Below are 21,042 nucleotides of genomic sequence, written 5' to 3' on the forward strand. Positions count from 1 at the left end.
CTTGGGATGGGTTTCAAAGGATAGGTAAGATTTGAACACACACAAGAAGGATAGAGCATATTCTAAGCAATCAACAATGCAAGTAAATATCCAAAGGCAGGAATAGCATGATATGATGGGAACAGAGAGGTTGTTGGGAAACAAAAATTGTTACTAAGTTGCTAGGTTCATGTAAGCATTAAAAAGTATTATATTATAGATCAGGAGGCTGAGACAGGAGAATTTCAAGTTCAAAGCCAGCCTCAGCAATGGCAAGGTGCTAAGCAACTCAGTGAGACCCTAAATAAAATGCAAAATAAATGTCTCTAAATAAAATACAAAATAGGGCTGGGGATATGGCTCAGTTGATTACTGCCCCTGAGTTCAATCCTTGGTACCAAAGATAAATAAATAAAACAAAACTTGAATAAACTTTTTAAAAATGGGTTATATTAAATATTCAAATATACATCTATGGACTATTTGTATTTTTATATATCATAGTGCATAGAATTTATGCACTATTTATAAATTCTATGACATTTAAACCTACCGTGTGATGATACTGACTTTACAGGTTTACCCAAAGGATGGCAGTAATGGATATGAAACCAATAAATTATGTCTTATTTAGGACATTATGCATAATAATTTGTGTCTAGGATTTCAGTTATCTCTTGGGTCCATGAATTTTCAACACTTGACCAGGAACTACTCTTTTCCATGTTAGATTGACTATATATTCACTCCAAATAATAAAAGGAGAGAGTCTAACAAGAAACACATAAAGCACATTGAATAACATAAATTTTTTTAGTCTAACTTTATGATATACTGGTAAACCAAGCTGGATTTCACTGAAAATATGTATGTGTAAATGAAAATAATTATTCTATAGTCAACATAAGTCAAATATCACATTTTCTTTTCCCACAGGGGGCAGATAAGAAAGCCAAGTGGTGATAATAAGGAATTCAGAGATTATTTACTTATTTTACTGTTTTATTTAAGTCTATATTCAGTATTTGTTATTCAAGTTTCGCATTCATTAGATCATGTAGACTTGAGTGCAATGAGATTGAATATGTTATTGCTGTGTTAATTTTTCTTTAAATTTCTTCCCTATGGAAAAAATGATAACTCAGATATAAAGAAAATTTAGGGCTTAATTCATGTGATAACATTAATAGATCGTTTTACTTTTTACATTTTATATCACAATAAGTGTGAATTTAGAAAAACATAATTTTTTTATACTTGCTGTTGATGTTTGTTTTAGGTGATAATTCAGGATGATGGCCCTGAAAAACTGGATCCCAAATATTTTGGAGAGTTGCTTGCTGACCTAAGCCGTAAGAATACAGATCTGTATCATTGCTTATTAGAACATTTGCAGAGAATTGGAGGAAGGTAATGTAAACATATTTTTTGCTTTGACATTGTAGCTATCAAATATTTTACTAAATTATTGTATTTTAATAGACTTTTTAAAAAAGAGCAGTTTTATGTTCATGGCAGGACTTTCATACTCTTAATGTGTAAATTGGCAACTGTTAGTAAAGCCGAGTAGATGATGTCTCGTTTTAAAAAAAATAATACAGATTATGAAAATCATCAAAAATAACACTAATCCTTTTAAGATTAGCAAAATATTTTGTGTGCTTTTTTGTAGTATACTTTGACAGCAAAAGCAAATTCTTGGGGAAAAAATTTAAAAATGTAAAGATATGTTGGAAAAAAAGATAAAAAGTGCTGGAGAAAAGGAAACATTTATACACTGGATAGTGGGAATGCAAATTAGTACAACTAAGGTGGAAAATACCATGAAAATTCTTTCAGAATTTGAAAACATAATTTACATATGATCCAACAATCCCACTCACAGGTATATGTCCAAAGAAAATGAATTTGGTATGTTGAAGAAACATCTGCATTCCCATGTTCATTGTAGCACTACTCAAAATAGTCAAGAAATAGAAGCAACATAGGTCTCTATCAACTGATGAATAGTTATATGATTTAGCTATATAAAAGAACTGAATACTATCATTTTTGATGACATGGATAGAAGTGGAGATCATTAAGTTAAATAAGCTAAGAATGGAAACGCAAGTACTATATGGTCTCACTCATATGCAGAAACTAAATATGTTGATCTCATAATGTTATGGGCCAGGCTATATGGACAATGACCAAACAGACTCCATTTTACCCTGAGACTCCATTTCATATAAGAAATACTTCTCACAATAGAAGTGGAAATTATAATAGGGGTTACCAGAGTTGAGGACAGTAGTGATGTGGGATGGGGAAAGATTGATCATTGGGTACTAAGTAAGAGATGAATGGAAACAAGAAGTTCTGCTGTGCTGTTTCACATAAGGGTGACTATTAGATAATGATAATGTAGTGTACTTTTCAAAAAACTAGAAAAATTATTTTAATTTTTTGTTCACCATAAAGAAATGGTAAATGTTTGATAAGATAGGTAAGTTTTGGGCTGGGGTGGTGGCTCATTGGTAGAGCACTTTCATAGCATGTGTGAGGCACTAGGTTCAATTCTCAGCATCACATAAAATAAGGATCCATTGACAACTAAAAAGAAGAAAAGGTGCATAAGTTTAACCTGATTTAAATGTTAGGAAATGTATACATGTATTGAAACATTATGTGGAACCCCATAAATATTTATAATTTTAAATGTTAACATAAAATGAATGTTATTCTATGACTTGTTTTAAGATATTACATGTATGAAACAAGATATAGTCCCACTGCCAACACACCACTGTTTATCTTCTATGATGTGTGCTGAATAAATGGAGGCCAGTGCTCAATGTATATTTAATACATTATATAGTATATATAAATGATATACATTATACTAATTTTCTACATTTTATCTATATTACATATGAATGTGAATTATAAATACCTATTTATAAATACATATAAAGTATTATACATCATGATACATAATTGCATATATTTAAAACATGTATTCATAGTTTATCAACTATTCATGTATAAATGAGAGCATATTGTCATAAAATGAATTCTATAGATAGTACCTCCAAAGTTGCCTATTATTTTTTAATCACAGCATGTATGTGACTGAATGTCAGGCAAAATCTATAAAAGCTCCTTAAATTCAGAATAATCCAGAAGATAAGAAAAAAGCAATAGGTTTTTTTTTCAATTCAGACTTTTTATTACCTAGATCCTTCTACTTCTTAGACATGATTTTTACAATATATAATTGTACACAATATATGAAATCAACACATATGACACCATATATGCCATTTTGTATACATTCTTACTAACAAATACATATTAATATTTATTTGTACATGTCAAAAATATTTTTCTTCCTGCTATATAGTCTCTTTTAATCTTTTTTTCCATATCTTTTCTATTTTTTGCCTCCCTTCTTCCTAATCTATCATGAATAGTGACTATAACCTTACCATTATCTTCATCTTTTCCTTCTTATTTAGGTGGCCTTCCTACTTAGAAAAATTGTAACTCTGGATCCATTTTACTCTGCCTTATATGTTGTTTCGTTTTACCACTCCCTTCATCAGCCCACACCCAACATTCACTATCCCTAAAATTCAGAGAGCCTGATGAGAACAGTTTTATTTACCTCATTGTCCTTGTTGTTTAGCATAGTAATTGGTTTAATGTTGTTTTAGTTAGCATTTTCACTGCTGTTGCCAAAAGAACTGACAAGTACAATTTTAGAGGAGGAAAATTTTATTTGGGACTCCTAGTTTCAGAGATCTCAGTTCATAGACAATTGACTCCTTTGCTTCATTTTAAGCAGAACATCATGGAGGAAAGTTGGGGAGGAGGGAAAGTAGTTCAGGACAAAGCCATCAGGAAACAGAGAGCATCACTCATCCAGGACAAAGTATACACCCTAAAGGCATATTCCTAATGACCTACCTCCTCCATCTACTCCCCACCTGCCTACAATTCTTGTGTTGACTTATTCATAACCTTTTAGGAATACCTCATATCTAAACCTTAACTTGTGGTGCTCAGTAAATGATTTATTTAATGGATGAATGCATTCTTTACTGTCATACTATATAGTTGATCACTCTTAGTGAAAAAAACAGCTATTTGTTTGAACTGGTTCCATTATAAATGAATTATTTCATCTTTAGCTACATCATCATTTTATCATGATTAATACCTTCTCCCATTGCCTGAACAATTATCCCTTTATCCTATTATGCAAACAACTATTTCATAAATTCATCACTTCACACAAGTTCACTACCTTAAAAATCTTCCCCAAGTTTCTATAATCAATTATTTTATTGAGTGTCCATTATGTCTGGGGCATTGTACAAAGTGCTTTATTTATATTATTGAACCCAATAAAATTTCAGATGGAAACCCAAAGACAGTAAGTTTTTAACCAAGGTCATGCAGCTACTAAGGGCCTGAGATAGATTCAATAATTTTTGAGTAATCTTTCACCTATAAATTATGACTTAGCTTTTCTGATAACCCTTCCTTAGATCCTAATTTGGATCTAAGTGATCCTCTTGGAAAGAGAAGTAAATTGAATACAGGAGGAGGGACACAAGGAGAAGGTGGAAACAAAGAGTAGATTAGGGAGACAGAAATGTCATTATGAATTATATCTCCTTCTGCACTGAGGAATAGTAGCTGGAATTATACTAGGTTGAAAAAGAAACAAAGTAGCACTCACTATATGCTATCTTACCTTCTGGAAAGAAGGAATTTAATGAAAAAGAAACAAAAGTTGGGAGGAACAAAAGATTGAAGAGGAGGAGGAATGAAGGCAAAGAAACTGATAACCTCTGACAAGCAGAAACTCTTGGGTACCAAAATTTTACAAGACCTTATTTATCTTGGAGTGTTTACTAATTATGAAATAATCTAACTCCCCTTACTTAATTACTTTTTGTACTTATAAATAGTATGAGGCAATAAAGTTGGAATATAGTTAACTAGAAAAAAACTTAATTGAATAAACTGAGACATAGAGATTAGACAAATTACTGGATATTAAATATCTGGTATGTAATAAAAGCTGAAATATGAACCTAGGATATGAACTGTGGATCTAGAATTAGGGTACTTAAGCTGAGAGTGGTGGCATGTACCTGTATCCTAGTGACACAGGAGGCCAAGGCAGGAGGATCACAATTTGAATGCCAGCCTCACCAATTTAGCAAGGACCTAAGGAACTAAGCAAGACTCTGTCTTTAAAATAAAAACATTTTAAAAAAGAGTTGCAATGAGAAATTATACTCCATTATATATGATGTTTTAAAGTGCATTCCACTATTATGTATAACTAATTAACCCAAATTTAACTCACCTTCTCCTTGTGTCCCTCCTCCTTCTGTTTCCAGTTTTTTTCTCTTTCCAAAATAGAGTTCAGCAATGAGTGGGCTGCAAGTTCAGAATTAAGGAAGGTTGTCTCAAGGACACTTTCTAATTACTTTCTAAATTTCCAATATTAAATACTCTGTATTGATCCTTGTTTTGTTCATTGGTTTTGTTTTCTTATTTATAGAAGTGAGTGACTAGGAACATGAATACTAAATTGTCATTGGAATAGAAAGAAAGAAGAATTATTATTTTTAAATTCATATTATCATAATTCCCATTAACATTAATTCAAGACTCCTGAAACTGAATTGTGATTCATGATTTTAACTTGCTTTAGCTTCAAATATATACATGCAGTTAGTATAATGAAACAACTCAAAAATAGATGGTTTTTTTTTGGCTAGGTCCTCCCCACAATTTCTATTTTGGACAACACAGGAAATACCATATACATACATGCAGATAATTGCACATATATTGTCATACCTTGGGAAATGGAACCTTTAGATCTTTTTCTCTGTACTAGCTTGTATATTTTTGTAAATGTATGTAAGAGATTTTACAGAGCGAGAAACCTACTTATCTCTGTAAGCAGTATGTTACAAATAAGCAATTACATAAAAGGTAAATACAGGTATTAATATAATAAAATTGTATTTAATAAATTCTGTCTTCATGTCAGAACATATATACTGTTTTTTGTTGTTGTCATTGCTGTTCCTTTATTTGAGAAGTATATTCACCATATGTATATTTGCCAAATTCTTCCACCAAGTGCAGAGGTAGCAAGTACATAAAAATAAAAGTCTATCTGTTGCCCCTGACAACACTAGAACTGTATCATTTCCAGTTTTCACCATTCCCGAAGGAGCTAGTACCAGTCTAGTATAACTACTAACAATTCTCCTGAAGCATTTGCCTAGTTAACGGTGCCCTACTAAGGGTTTTTCAAATCCATTGGCCAAAGTCTCATTTTGATGCTAGAAATTCTATCATCCCACCAAAATTTTGATCACTTTGTTGAAGGTTTTAAAGATTCAAATACTTTCAAGCTCATTACTGTTGTATAAAATACATATAAAAGAAATGAGTTAGTATTGTCTTTCAAATTTTAATTTTGATATAAAGGATATGAGGAACTTAAACACTGCAGAGAGAAGCTCGTATCATCACTGATCAGGAGCAATAAAAGAAGAGGGAGGTGGAGGTAGAGAGAAAAACCTATTATGGTTATTTTATTCACTGAGATAGCATTTATTGGCAAGCACTGAAGACTTCTACATTTAGTATCAAATGGACTAGTGTTAACGGATAGAGTACTAACCAATTCTGTAAATTTTATTTATTTATTTTTTTGGTATTCTGATGTTGATGCTTTTAATAGATTAGCTAATTGAAGGGAAATTATTAGCTAAACTAAAAATGCCATTTTAGATAGTTTCAAATTTTTCATTTGGGTTATAAATTGAATCAGTACTATTAAAATATATTAAAAATAAACTAATGAAATAGTAGCATTTATGCATTATCTATCAGTGAATGCATTTTCTAAAGATTCTCTTTTGTGTATTATTCTTGCAGCAAACAGGACTTTGAGTCAACAGATAAAGTAAGTACAAAAATAGATAAAAAGAAAACATCGTAGATAACAAAGTAGGCTTCAATATTTGCACTAATATTCTTTTAGTTTGGAACTTTAATTAGACTGAAAACACAAGTGTTGAAAGAAATAATTATTTTTCCTTTCAAATGATGTAGCCATTTATACCTTTGTAATGGCTATAAAAATAGTCATAATTCACAAAAAAAGTTCTGTCAGTGGTCACGTTAGGGTTTTTCTTTGCTTATCAGAACATTTAAAATTACTTTGACCCTATACTGTCTCCTTTAGAAAAGTGAAATCTACAAAATTAAATATATAGCAAATTTAATTTCAATATATTTGAAAACCTTGTATGTGCCAGCAACACAAAGTAAAAATTATTTGAGTATTAATTCTATTACATATGCAATTTTGTTAATAATTTCTTGTAATGGAATAAATAATCAAATAAGAGAAAGAACTGATTTCAGTGCAATAAAAAGCCCAATCACTTCTTTTGTGTTATTTTTTTTTATTTTCAATGCATTGGCATACTGAATTCATTACAATAATTCAGTAAATCCTAAATTGCCTTTAAAAAGGCACTTCAGCTTCTCACTTAAAATTAGTTGAAGCTTCCCACTGTTGCTGTGGTAACACCTTAATCTCTCAAAAGTCACTGTAGCTCTGTGTAACTTCTCAATAAACCCTGAAATACCTTTAGTTTTATTTTCCAAAGTTTCATTATTTAAAAATTCAGCTTTGAGTCTAGGATTGTGAATCAGTGGTGGAGCACTTACCTTGCAAGTATGAGGCACTGGGTTTGATCCTCAGCACCACATAAAAATAAATAAATGAAATAAAAGTATTGTGTCCATCTACAACTACAAAAATATTTTTTAAAAATTCAGTTTCTAAAATGTTATATCACCCTACAAAACTTATATTTGTAGAAAGCTATACTAAATAACATGTTTAATGGAATTTAACAGACCATTTTGGTTTTTAAAGTTATTTATTCTAATGTGTTATACATGATGGCAGAATGCAATTCATTTCATAATACATATATAGAGCACAATTCTTCAAGTCACTGTACACCAAGTATTTTCACACCATTCATGTCTTCATACATGTACTTAGACCATTTTGTTTTTAAATTTTTTTTCTCAGTTGTGAGAATTGAACCCAGGGCCTTGTTTTCCCTATGCAAGCACTCTACCATTGAGCTCCATCCCCATCCTTAAATTACTTTTTAAAATAGAAATTAAATGTTTTATTGGTTGACCAAAGCTTTTTGGTAAAAATGCCTAGAAATCAGGGTTCTTTCCATGCCTAAGTTATATAATTGATTTTTTAAAGTAAGAATTGATAAGAACAAAAATGCAATTTATGGAAACTATTTATCAAAAAGTGAATTTACTTTTTAATGTCCCTAAAAATGTACCTTACTACACAAAAGTCTGTGTACTACTGACCCTAAGATTAAAAAACTACTGTGGTCAATGTATAAATCTCTCTTTTCTTACAGTCAGAAGACATTGAATCATTGATTCCTAAAGGATTGTCAGAGTTTACAAAACAGCAAATTCGCTATATTCTGCAGGTGAGATGTGTTCAGGGTGGGAGTTTGAGATAGGCACTAATAAACTACATACACCTTAGGATGCCTCCCTTAATTAAGAAAAGAAAATCCCAAATAAAACCATATTCCACAGGAGTTAATTATTTTTTAGATATGGGTATAAAAAAGAAAAAGCATAAAAGATAAAAGTATTTAATTAGGGTTGCATGATAGTTCAGTCAGACCATCAGAAACTATTATTGAAAGATGAACATTTAGGTAATCATTCCAGAAATAATATTTTCTGCTACGGAATGCCTTTAATCACTCTTTAGTGTTTTAGTACAAATCTGACTTACACTGTGTATTTGCCTTCCTTTTCTCAATTCCATCGTCTTCCCAACTACAGATACTGAGAGGCTGAAAGGCCAGTGCCTTGCTTTTCTTGAGTTGTGGAATACTAGAGAAACCGATCAATAAATTTCCCTATAATTAAATGAGGGACCACAGATCAAGATATGTGCTAAGAAAACTGTAGAAAACTTTGCTTCCTTTATGTTTCTTTCTTTTTCACATTTATAAAATTATTGTCTGAAATAGTCCCTCTCTATATACATCAAAAATTTATTGTTATAATTTTTGTTTCAACTACCAAACATAATTTAGAAAACTGATCAAATGGAAAGCATGTTCTATTTATATTTATTTTACTTTTCAAGGTTTTTCCCCTTATTAACGGTCAAAATCCCTTGTTTATTATTTTCTTCTCTTTACAAAAATTGCTTTAGCTTTTTTTTTTTCAGGGTAGGTTGCCTACTGACAAATTATTTTCATTTTTTTCCATTTGAAAATTCTGTGATTTTTCTATTCATCTCTAAAGTGAAATAATTTCATTGGATACAGAATTTGCAGCTAACAGTTCTGTAATTTTAGCATTTACAAATATAGTGTGCCAATTCCTACTGGCCTCTATGGTTTCTGATGAAAAGTCTACTGTTATTTTAGTTAATTTTCCTAATAGTTAAGGCTTTTTTTTTGTGCAGCTTTCAAACTATTTGTCTTAAGTTTTAAGAAGTTTGATTGGTCTTGGCAGGGATTTCTTTGGTTTTATTCTGTTTGGGATTTGTTTAGGTTCTGGAATATATATATATATATATATATATATATATATATATATATATATATATATATATATATATATACACATATACACATATATACATATATATATATGTATGTATGTTAATTGGTTTTGCTAATTTAGGGGAAATTAGGTATTATTTGAAGATTTGTTCAGCTCTATGCTTTTTCTTCTTTCATTGCGGACACTAGTAACATGAATAGTAGATATGTATTATACTCCCCCAGTTTCTTAGGCTCTATTCAGTTACTTTTCTGTTCTATTTTCTCTCTGCTACTTGGTTTATATAGTTTCTTTTATCTTTTAATTTACCCATTATTTTCTCTGTCCTCCACATTCTACTTCTTATTTCATCCATTGAGGGGTTTTTTTGTTTTGTTTTGTTTTTGCTTGTTTTGATTGCTTATTGAACTTTTCAGTTCTAAAATTTTCCTTTTTTATCTTTTTTTTTTTGTAGTTGGGATTGAATCCAGGGGCACATAACCCTTGAGACATAGCCCCAGTCCATTTTTTTAATTTTTTATTTTGAAGCAGCCTCTCACTAAGTTGTGTAGGGTCTTGCTAAGTTGCTAAGGCTGGCTTTAAAATTGTCATCCTCCTGTCTCAGTCTCCCAAAATGCTGAGATTACAGATATGCCCTACTATTCCCAGATCCTTTATCATTCTTTATATTTTTTTATTTCTTTATTGAGACTTTCTAGTTTGTTGTTGAGACATGGTTTCATTTGTTTGCTTCAGTCTGTTTGTAGTTTTCTGCTGAAGCATTTTAGAATGCTTGCCTAAAAACCTTGTCAGGCATTTCTAACATTTCAGTTCTCTTGACGTAGGCATAGATTGTTTATCTTATTGAATTGAGATATTCCTTGTTCTTGAAATGGTAAGAGATTTTCAGTTGAAATCTGTCCACTTTTGGTACCATGACACTGGATATTACTCAAATATTCTGTTCTATTAGAATATCTCTGATGCTGAAACACCAGAGGAAGTGAAGGCACTGTCAAAGCCAGCTGGAAAAGGAAGATGTCTAGGATTCTCTACTCATCCTTTCATGATATGAAAGGATGAAAGCCTAAGCTCCCTTCATGATATCAACTGATACAACAGTGCTTGGAATTTCATTTTTCCCCATCTAAGATGAAAGACTCATCTCTCTATCCTACCTTTATTGATACCAACCTGATGAGTTATGTTGGTATGCCTCTTTAGAGCCTGATGATGGAGGAAGTCCAGGTTTCACTCTCAGCTTTTCTTGTTTGGGTGAGGGTAGTGTTAAAATTTTTTCCTGTTGTATTTTGCTGCAGTCAAGGGTTATCAACTTAAAGTTTCTGTCTTCCTAGCCCTCCTGTCCTTTCATGAACCTTTGGCTATTGCAAAAAGGCTTTTATTAGGACATTTGTTCCCCATATCCATTGGTATATTTGGATTACCTGTTTTACAAACACCAGTCTATGACATATAAAACAAAATAAAATCCAAGAATTCAATGTGTCATCCCTCAGTTACAAATGTACTAACCATTCTTTTCACCTCTCTGAGCTTTTAAATATTTGTTATATATATAATATCTAGGGTTTCTAGTGTACTTAGTAAGAGGACTAGGGAAAGGTATTTCTTCTTTTTCTTTCCAGATAAAGGAGAATTTGCTATTTTTTTAAAAAATGTATTTTCTTTAAATAAATAAAAATAATTTAGTGAAAGGCTTTTTTTTCTTCTTCTTCTTTATAATTAAAGATGATCCTGCACTTCGAATTCAAACTTAATTATTATTAAATTCTTCTTAATTTAGGAAAAATATATGCTCTTGGAATCACACATAGGAAATTTAATTTCATTACTTGAAGGTTGATTCCCTTATGTTTTCTAATATTTTAAAAAAGAAAGAAAAATTGATAGAATTCTACCTTGTGAGAAAGGTGATACTTTGTGATATACGACATAAAAAAAAAAAAAAAACCCTTGTTCACAATACCTGGCTATGATCTTTTAAGGAATACTGCTGGGACTGCTTAAGCACATTATTGAAAAAAAATATATCTTGTATCACTATTCTAATACAGTCATGTCCAAAATAAAATTATAAATAAGTTTACTGGTAGGAACAGAAAAATAAGATTACTTTCACTTATATTGCCTATTTTTGAATGTTAATAAAAATCAACCATGAATTATTTTCTTCCTCCAGATGAGGGGTATGTCTGATAAGTCACTCAGGCTAGTGCTGTCCACATTCAGCAATATACGTGAGGAGCTTGGACATCTTCAAAATGACTTGACCGTAAGAATTATGTTTAATTTTCTTTCCTAAGCCACTTCTAATTCTTCACTTCCTACCATAGAAATGAAGACATTCAGTACACTTTTTTAAAATTCAGTACAACACAGCAATATTATGCTTACCCAGACATAGCTAAGGTTTTCTCAAAATAGTTTTAGAAAAGGAAAAAAGGGTATAACATGTAATGTCTAGTTTGAAAGAATGTTGAATATGCATTTATTATTTAGTTTACTACTAAGGGTAATTTAATGGTGAAAACTAGGGAGTAGCCCACAGTATTAGAATAATCTGACTCATTTAATAGGAATTTCTCCGTTTCTTAATAATAAAGCATACTCTGATTTTCTCTTCAAACAAAACAGTTTAAAAACTTGTTTCTCTAAGAATTTAACCTGTTTTATTTTCTATTTTAATCTGTGTTCTTGGTGCCATCAACTAGATACATTCAGAATGCTTTCCTTACAATGAATAACTCCTTGAAGACTTTGAAGTGGTTTTTCTTTTGTTTCTTCATTCTAATGAATGTAGTTAGTCTCTAATTTGAAAATTCACCACCTGCTAGGATTAACAAGGAGTCTTTGCAGTTTGGATAAAAACATTAGAATAACTCAGAAGGTTCTGCTTCATTGCACTTAGAGTTAGTCCATCAAAATATCCTTTTCAATATGGGTTTTGAATGTTTCAATCTTGTTTATACCACACTTTGCTTAACTTTTAATAATTCTGCTTTATTAAGCAACTACAAATGAAACAAGAGATTATTTAAAACTTGTAATGTAGACAAGTCTTTGTATTATGTGGTTGTTGACAAGCTTATGTTATTCTGAATCATAATAAATAATTTATGGTTCTAGTCACTGGAAAATGACAAGATAAGACTTGAGAAGGATGTGGCATTCAAAGAAACTCAAATAAAAGAGTATGAAGAACTCTTGGCATCAGTGAGAGCAAATAATCGTCAGCAGCAAGTAAGTTTATATTTTTGTTGGTGATAAACTAGATTGATAGTTTTTTATATGTACAAGACTAGTACATTAGAATTATGAGATACAATTCAGACATAATTAGTATATGATGAAACAATTTTTATATGAGAATTGAGTGGTTTTAGAAAAAACAACCTTATATATTTTAGGCATACAATATATACAGTACAAAATTATCTGTATTTTTGAGTGACAAGAATTATATGAATACTAAAAATCTAGGTTCACTCACTCATTTAATCTACTAATGTGTTAATGTGAAAAAAAGCTTTCATAGATCTTACCTTGTATTTGTGCAATGAATAATAAGAGAATGAATGAACTGTAGAAGATTTCTCCTGATATCTGAGTAAAGATAATTTCTAAGAGACCATTTTGAGTCTCTAAGGCTTACTCCTTCCTAATCACCCTCATGGCTGTTCTAAATTCTTGCTCAGTTGGTAGTTGTCACATAAATAATTAGGTACATCATCATTTTGATGCTTACTAGAAGGCAAGATAAAATATTATCAAAGAGTACCAAAAATCTTATTACTGACTTGGGATACCAAAAATTCATGTAGCCTTGACTCATTTTCACTAAAAATAGGTAATTGAGAACAGGAGCAAGACTAATATCTTACACGGCTGATTTAATATATCATCTAAGAGAAAGAATATAATAAAATGAGGATAGGAAATATTTGCTTGATTTGATGGAATGAACTGATTAAAAGAATATTTCACTGCAAATAGATTTATCTTATGTACTTGTATCTTCCTTATAGCAGGGACTTCAAGACTCAAGCTCAAAATGTCAGGCATTGGAAGAAAATAATCTTTCTCTTCGACATACATTATCAGACATGGAATACAGAGTAAAAGAACTGGAATATTGTAAACGTAATTTGGAGCAAGAGAATAAAAACCTTAGAATGCAGGTATTAATTTTTTATTTTAAAGTTGGAACATTGCCTTAGTTATATCAGTGTAATTCTAGCATTGGCAATAGTAAAATTTATCTTGTCCTTCCTTCCTTCCTTCCTTCCTTCCTTCCTTCCTTCCTTCCTTCCTTCCTTCCTTCCTTCCTTCCTTCCTTCCTTCCTTCCTTCCTTCTGTTATGAGGAGCCACTTCAGAAAACATTCTAAGTCCAAATTCAAATCAAAGAGAGCTTTATTTACGTGGCCAGGGACTGTCACCCAGCCATAGAGACTGAAGCCCCGTGGGAGAACAGCCATTTCCTAGCCCTTGTCTTGGGAATTTAAGGCAGAAAACCACAGCTCAGGGACTTTCCTTAGTGTCATTCAAGCAAGCCAATCATAGAAGCTAAGACAGCAATTAGCACAGCAATTTAACAATCCTGTCTTGGGTTTGAGCATTTGTTACACAACCATATCCTGAGTTCAAGCAGGTGGTTAGCAAGGGTGAGAATCTACTTCAAAGTCTTGGGTCACCAAGACCACCATATCCTGGGTTGAGTACATTTTGTGGGATACAAAGTACAGAAATCAATATATTATAAGAAAACAGTTTTCATTTCATTTTCTTAGAAACAGTTCTGGTAACAGATTTTCTATAGAAGGCAGCAAAATGGAGTCTTAGGACTATCTATGACAGTTCTTGCTTTATAATCATCTTATCTCACTTATCAAAATCTTAAATCTATTATCTATATTTATTGCTAACCTATAACTTACACTCTTATTGATTTTGTTTTTCAGTTCACACCACAACACATCCTTCCTTCCTTCCTTCCTGTTCATCTTGAGAAAGTGTGTAGATTGCTTTCTGATAACCATAGTTCTTATCAAAGTGATATTTGAGCTTTCTAAAACAGTTTCTGAAAACCACTATCATTATTTGTATGTCATATTTAATCATATGGTTTCATGTAATAGTAATCTTTAAAACATAATATGTATTTCCTTCACAACAATCCAATTATGAAAAGTTATTTCATCTTGTGTAGGTTTCTGAGACTTGCACAGGCCCGATGCTGCAGGCTAAAATGGATGAGATTGGCAACCATTACATGGAGATGGTTAAAAACTTGCGAGTAGAGAAAGACAGAGAGATCTGCAAGCTAAGGGTATGTTAATCCTATATTTCGTAATACACAGGTCAACATGTATTTTCTATCACAATGATAGTTTCAAGTTTAAGGTCACAAGGAAAAATCAACTGAAGGTAAAGTTTTATGAATATGTCATAGAACCTTTTAAGTTTACATCATCATGCATAAAATATCATTGTTTAATTGTTTTCTAATTCTGCTTCATCTCTTCTAGCATAGTAAAGGAAAATATTAATTTCATTATGTTGGGTATTTGTTAATGTGTTTTTGGGGAATAGGTGCAGCACTCTATGATCTGCTTATGCAGGCAAGAGAAATATTCAAGACTATCTAGCAAAGCCATAACTGAATTTATACAATCATCCCTGAACACTGAGAGATGATAAATATCAAAGACTTTGTCCAGCACAATGATAAAAATGATATTAAGTTTTATTTGCCTATAATTATAATAAAATTAGAGTATTTGAAATAAATGTATAGTGACTTACCTTTTAATTCTAGGTTGAATTGACTTAATATATCCCATAATATATTGATTCCTAAATATTCTCAAATATACTTAAATTTCTTAATGAAAAAAATGATGAAAGATTTTTCTTTTCAAATATCACTTATGATCTTTACCAAAAATCAAAATGAAACAAAACATAATTTTCTAAAAAGTATACTGATAACCAGATTTCCTCCACTGGTTTTCTCCTTGTCTTCTCAACATTACTAACTTTAACCAAACAGTCACCTATGTACACATAAGTGATAAAGTGGAAAATGAACCAGGGCAGTGATGCATGCCTGTAACTTCAATCATCTTGGGAGGCTAAGGCAGGAGGATCATGAGTTCAAAGCCAGCCTCAGCAACTTAGCAAGGGACAAAGCAACTCAGCAAGACCCTGTCTCTAAATAAAGATATAAAAATATGAGCTTGGGTTGTGGCTCAGCGGTTAAGTGCCCCTGGGTTAAATCCCTAGTACCAAAAGAAAAAAAAAAGAAAAGGAAAGAAAAAAAGAAAAATTCCTTTCATTTTTTTATATTCACAAATTTCTATGGAAGTTTGTAATTATTAGTATTTTCATTCATGACTAGCTGTGTGACTGTGTAACTAAAACTATTCTGGAGCTCAGTGATACACTTTATAAATAAGGGCTATAATAATATTTACTTCTTTCTATATCTTTAGTCCCAGTTAAACCAGTACCAAAAGGATGTTTCAAGAAGAGAAGGAAGTTGTAGTGACTTCCAATTCAAGCTTCACGAACTCACCAGCTTGCTGGAAGAGAAGGATTCCCTTATAAAACGTCAGTCAGAGGTAAAGAAAGAAAGGGATAGGAAAGTAGAAGAATAATAATATAACTCAGTCCAAAAGGATAAACACTTCCCAGGTATTAGAAAAGGATACATTACCAAGACATGCTTTATTATGTGGAAATGCATGGGAAAAAGCAGAGTTATATTTCAGGAGATATAATTCAGATGAAAGAACTGAAGCAAAAAAAAAGTGCTTGGTATTGTACATTGGACATTTTTAAGACACTGATTTTATGTTTCATTAGCAGTGAAACTCCCTCAAAGACTGTGAGCTTCTTACTAAATTATGGGCTACTTCATCAAGTGACTGTGTTATATTCCTCCCTGTATCTTCAGTATGTAGCTCAGGATCTGGCATACCATAGGTACAAAGGGAACAACCAAAATTGTGGCTAATATCATATTGTGGTTATTGAACAATGGTGTTTATAGTAACATTCACTATTAGGAACCTATATGTGTTTCCATACTGAAGTATCAATACTTTTATGCTTTGGCTATATTTTTCAGGCTTTTTAAGACAAAAACGTTCACATCCTTATTATAAGAACTATGCCCATTTAATTTCAAGTTTTCCACAAAATATAGATATCCTACCTCCATTAGTGGATTCCTACAGAAGTATATAACTTTTTGAATACCATTAAGCAATATTATATGATAATCAACAAATGAGATTAGAACATTTTTGCCTTGAGGTTAAAAAGGAAAGGGGTGGTAATTATCCTAGTAAACTTGTTTAATGATCAAGCATACATCTTACTCATGTTTCTACTTTTTAAAAAAGGATTATGTTGTTTTTCATTTTTAAGGAACTATCAAAGTTGAGACAAGAAATATATTCATCACATACTCAACCCTCCAGTTCTGGAAGGACTACCATTACTACTAAAAAGTAATATATTTTTGTATGAAGTTTTAATATGACTGGTAATTATACATTTCAAGTTATTGTCCTAGTTATTATATATTACAAGTTATTCGAATTGAGCACTAGACAAAGTTTGGTGTTTTTACTAGCTAATAATTCTATTGAAGGATTAATATTTACAAGACATTGTTATTGTCTTCAGTCCTGTAACACACCTTTTTAATATTCATAATGTTACAAAACATGTAAATAAATAAAAATAATTGGTTGGTTGACCAACTGTATGAGTGAGAACTCTTAGTTGTATGTTACAGAGATTCAACTTAGAGTGTTTAAACCATCTATACTTAATATGATTATCTGTAATGCTGGATTTAAATTTACTGTCTTACTATTTGTTTTTGATTTTGTTTCATTGTTTTATTTATTCCCCTTTTGCTCTTTTCCTTTCTTCTTTTGGATAAATTACTTCTTTACATAATTATGTTTTAATTTTGGCCTATATGTTTTCTTTTACATATATTAAAATCCCTGCATAGATTATTTTTAAGTCAATTATCTTTTTTCAAAAATATTCTTTTACTTATCAACAGACCTTCATTTTATTTATTTATATGCAGTGCTGAGAATTGAACCTAGTGCTTCACACATGCTAGACAAGTGCTCTATCACGAAGCCACAACCCCAGCCCCTAGCCAATTATCTTTTAAAGACATATTAAGAGTAAAAAGCAGTGTTTTAAGTTTGCCTGCATATTTATCTTTTCTGGAGCTCTTAATTCCTTTGCTTAGATCCAAATTTCTGTGATTTCCCCTTTGTCTGAATGAATACATTCCTTAAATCTTTATTATGCTGCTCTTTTGGTGAAGACTTCTTTTGACTTTTTAAATCTGAAATAGTCTTTTCTTACCCCCATTATCCAGAGATACAGTAATAGTTCCTTATCTGAGAGGGACATGTTTCAAGACTGTCAGTGGATACTTGAAACATGGTATAGTACTGAACCCTATATATACTAATGCTTTTTTCCTATTTGTTTTTATCATAAATCTTGGCAACAACATCATAGTTGTTTTTTTTTTCTTATGGAGAGCTTTTACCTTTTCCCTTGAAGGGAATATGTTATATCTTCTCTTGGATATATATGCATTGCCACCATCACTAGTCTTGTGCATGGGGGACATTATTATTAAGTAAGATGATTACAAGAATGCAAGCACTAGTTTTTAGGATGATTGATCTGATAATCGAGAAAGCTACTAATTCATTAGAAGCTATAGACATATTCATCATAGATATATTGAAAAATATGGATGATTTGCATCCCAAGTGGAATAGGACAGCATAAAATATTTCATTATCCTAATCAGAACAGTGCAGAATTTGAAATTTAAAAAGTATTTATTTCTAGTATTTTCCATTTAATAATTTGGACTGAGAATAACTGAAACTATAAGGGAGGACTACTATGTTTTTATAGGGTATAAAATAGTAAGCTGATAGGTTTTTTTAAATGAAGTACATAAAATATGTCACTCCCTTGTATTCTGACTCTCATTGTCACTGATGAGAAGTTTGATGTTAAAATTATGATTTTTTTCCTCTGGGTAGTGTTCTTTATTCTCTGGCTGTTTTAAGATTCTTTATCACTGGCTTTTATAAATTCAAAAATGTGCCTCTCTGTGTTTTTTTTCATATTTCTTTTTCTTGAGGTTTAAGCAACTTCTTAGATCTGTAATTTCATTTTTCATCAAACTTGGAAATAATTTGGTTGTGATTTATTCAATTACTTCTTATCTTCTGCCATTCTGCATAACTTTAATGCACACAAACACACACAATGGCAATGATCATTTTCTACATGTTGTATACATCAGTCTTTTTCCATCATGTATTATTCTAGACAATTTATCTATGCCTTCAAATTTACTAGTCTTTTCTTACATAGTGTCCACTCTGCTGTTAATCCTATTCAATGTATTTTTCATCTTTACAACTCCAATATGATCTTTTTACTACTATTACTTATTACTTTCCTCATTACTTTCCTCATTGTGTTCATGAATTCCTCTAACTTCTTGAATATATTTTGTGAATTTCTAATAGATGCATCTTTCCTACTCATTTTTAGTCAGTATTTTTTCTTGGCTTGTTTCTACTGATTTATTTTTCTCTTCATTATTAGTCATATCATCCTGTTTCATTGTATGACAACTTATTTTTTGGGGGGTAGCAGGGATTGAACTCAGGGGCACTTGACCACTGAGCCACACCTGCAACCCTATTTTGTATTTTATTTACAGACAGGGTCTCATTGAGTTGCTTAGTGCCTTGCTTTTGTTGAGGCTGGCATTGAACTCACAATCCTCCTACCTCAGCCTCCTGAGCCGCTGGGATTACAGGCATGAACCCCCGCACCTGGCTGACTGCTGATTTTTTATGGGATGCCATATATTAAGGTTTTATGTTGTTGTATTCTAGATTTTTTGGTATTACTTAAAATATTTGGAAGTTTTATTCTGAGATAAATTTACTTGGAAACAGATTAATACTTTCAAGTCATTCTTTTAAACTGTTAGAACAACCTGTACTTAAGGCTAATTCATATCCCTATCAAAACAGTAGTTTTCTATGTTGTCTATGGGATGTCCCATATATTATAAGTTATTTCTTCTCTAGCTAGAGGAACACAAAAATGACTATCCCTGTGCAAGTTCAAGGGATTTCCAGCCCGCTCCTTTTCAATGGTCTTTCCCTGGCATTGATGATGTCTTCACATACATATACTGAATGGCCTTCACCAAACGAATTATAAGGAAGCCTCTCCTGACCTCTCTCCCCATCTGTATAACTTTCTATTTTCTGGTAATCTGCCAACAAAAATTGACTGCCTTAACCTACCTGTTCTGTACTCTCTGTCATCTCTGCTTGGTGATATTTCTAAAGTATGTTTTGGTTAGTTTTCCCTATCCTTTAACCAAGTAAATCTCTCTAGGCAGTGAGCTAGGCATTTATAGGACACACTTCATTTGTATCCTTGTCTGGAATCATTTTCCTGTGCTGTCAATGATCCATGACAGGCAAAGGTAAAAGTTTCTCCCCTTTGTTTTTTGGAAAATAATTGTAATAAATCTTTGCCTATTGAGAGGTGGTTTATATTCTTTCTTTGAAACATTTAAAAGTCATTCAGAGCCAAGTGGTTTATTAAGGGGAATCAAACTAGGAGCAACTAAATATGAGTTATTTTCTAATACACTGTAAACTTTTTTCCTGTGTATAGGTACAGGACACAATATCCAATCCTAGGCCTCCTGTATGATGACTATGAATACATACCACCAGGTAGTGACACACAGACTATTGTGATTGAGAAAACAGAAGACAAATGGACTTGTGTAAGTTCACATGAGTGCTTCTATACCTAATTTGACTATCTCTTAACAGCCTTTACATTTGAGGCAAAATATCAAATATCCTAGACAATTATGAAGGAGAGTAAAGGATGGGGTAAAGACATGTTTTAGTAGAATCTGTTTTGTGTATTTGAATATGGTATTTACTCCTGTAAATTTTGTTAGAATTTTATTAGAATTTTGAAAGATAAGAGGAGATACACACACACACACACACACACACACACACACACACACACACACACATATATATATATCACTAGATTGTAAGATCTTCCAGTTCCAGTTTTACATCCTACAGTGTAGAGTGAGCCTGCTGAACAGTCATTTAAATGCCATGTGGTCTAATATCTACTTTCTAAAACATCATCCAAAATCACTAGGTAACACAGACCTCCGCATCATTCAATTCATTGCTAAGGGGCTAATTATTAAAACCTTCTTATGATAAATGATAGCTACTTCTCTAGAACTTTTATTGATTGACTTG

General features: G+C 31.6%; 1 protein-coding gene across 1 annotated transcript in view; it reads left to right on the forward strand.

Moving 5' to 3' along the window:
• Positions 1-20,564, forward strand: part of Pof1b (POF1B actin binding protein) — a 66,494-nt gene extending 45,930 nt beyond the window's left edge. Inside the window, exons 6-15 of the mRNA XM_005328841.2 lie at positions 1,259-1,389; positions 6,940-6,967; positions 8,472-8,546; positions 11,828-11,920; positions 12,775-12,888; positions 13,674-13,826; positions 14,856-14,975; positions 16,141-16,269; positions 17,081-17,163; positions 20,420-20,564. Coding sequence (XP_005328898.1) covers positions 1,259-1,389; positions 6,940-6,967; positions 8,472-8,546; positions 11,828-11,920; positions 12,775-12,888; positions 13,674-13,826; positions 14,856-14,975; positions 16,141-16,269; positions 17,081-17,163; positions 20,420-20,564 — 1,071 coding nt within the window. The remainder of the gene's footprint in view (positions 1-1,258; positions 1,390-6,939; positions 6,968-8,471; positions 8,547-11,827; positions 11,921-12,774; positions 12,889-13,673; positions 13,827-14,855; positions 14,976-16,140; positions 16,270-17,080; positions 17,164-20,419) is intronic.
• Positions 20,565-21,042: the final 478 nt, after the last annotated feature.

This window comes from Ictidomys tridecemlineatus, chromosome X, assembly GCF_052094955.1.
Source record: "Ictidomys tridecemlineatus isolate mIctTri1 chromosome X, mIctTri1.hap1, whole genome shotgun sequence".
Taxonomy (NCBI): Eukaryota; Metazoa; Chordata; class Mammalia; order Rodentia; family Sciuridae; genus Ictidomys; species Ictidomys tridecemlineatus.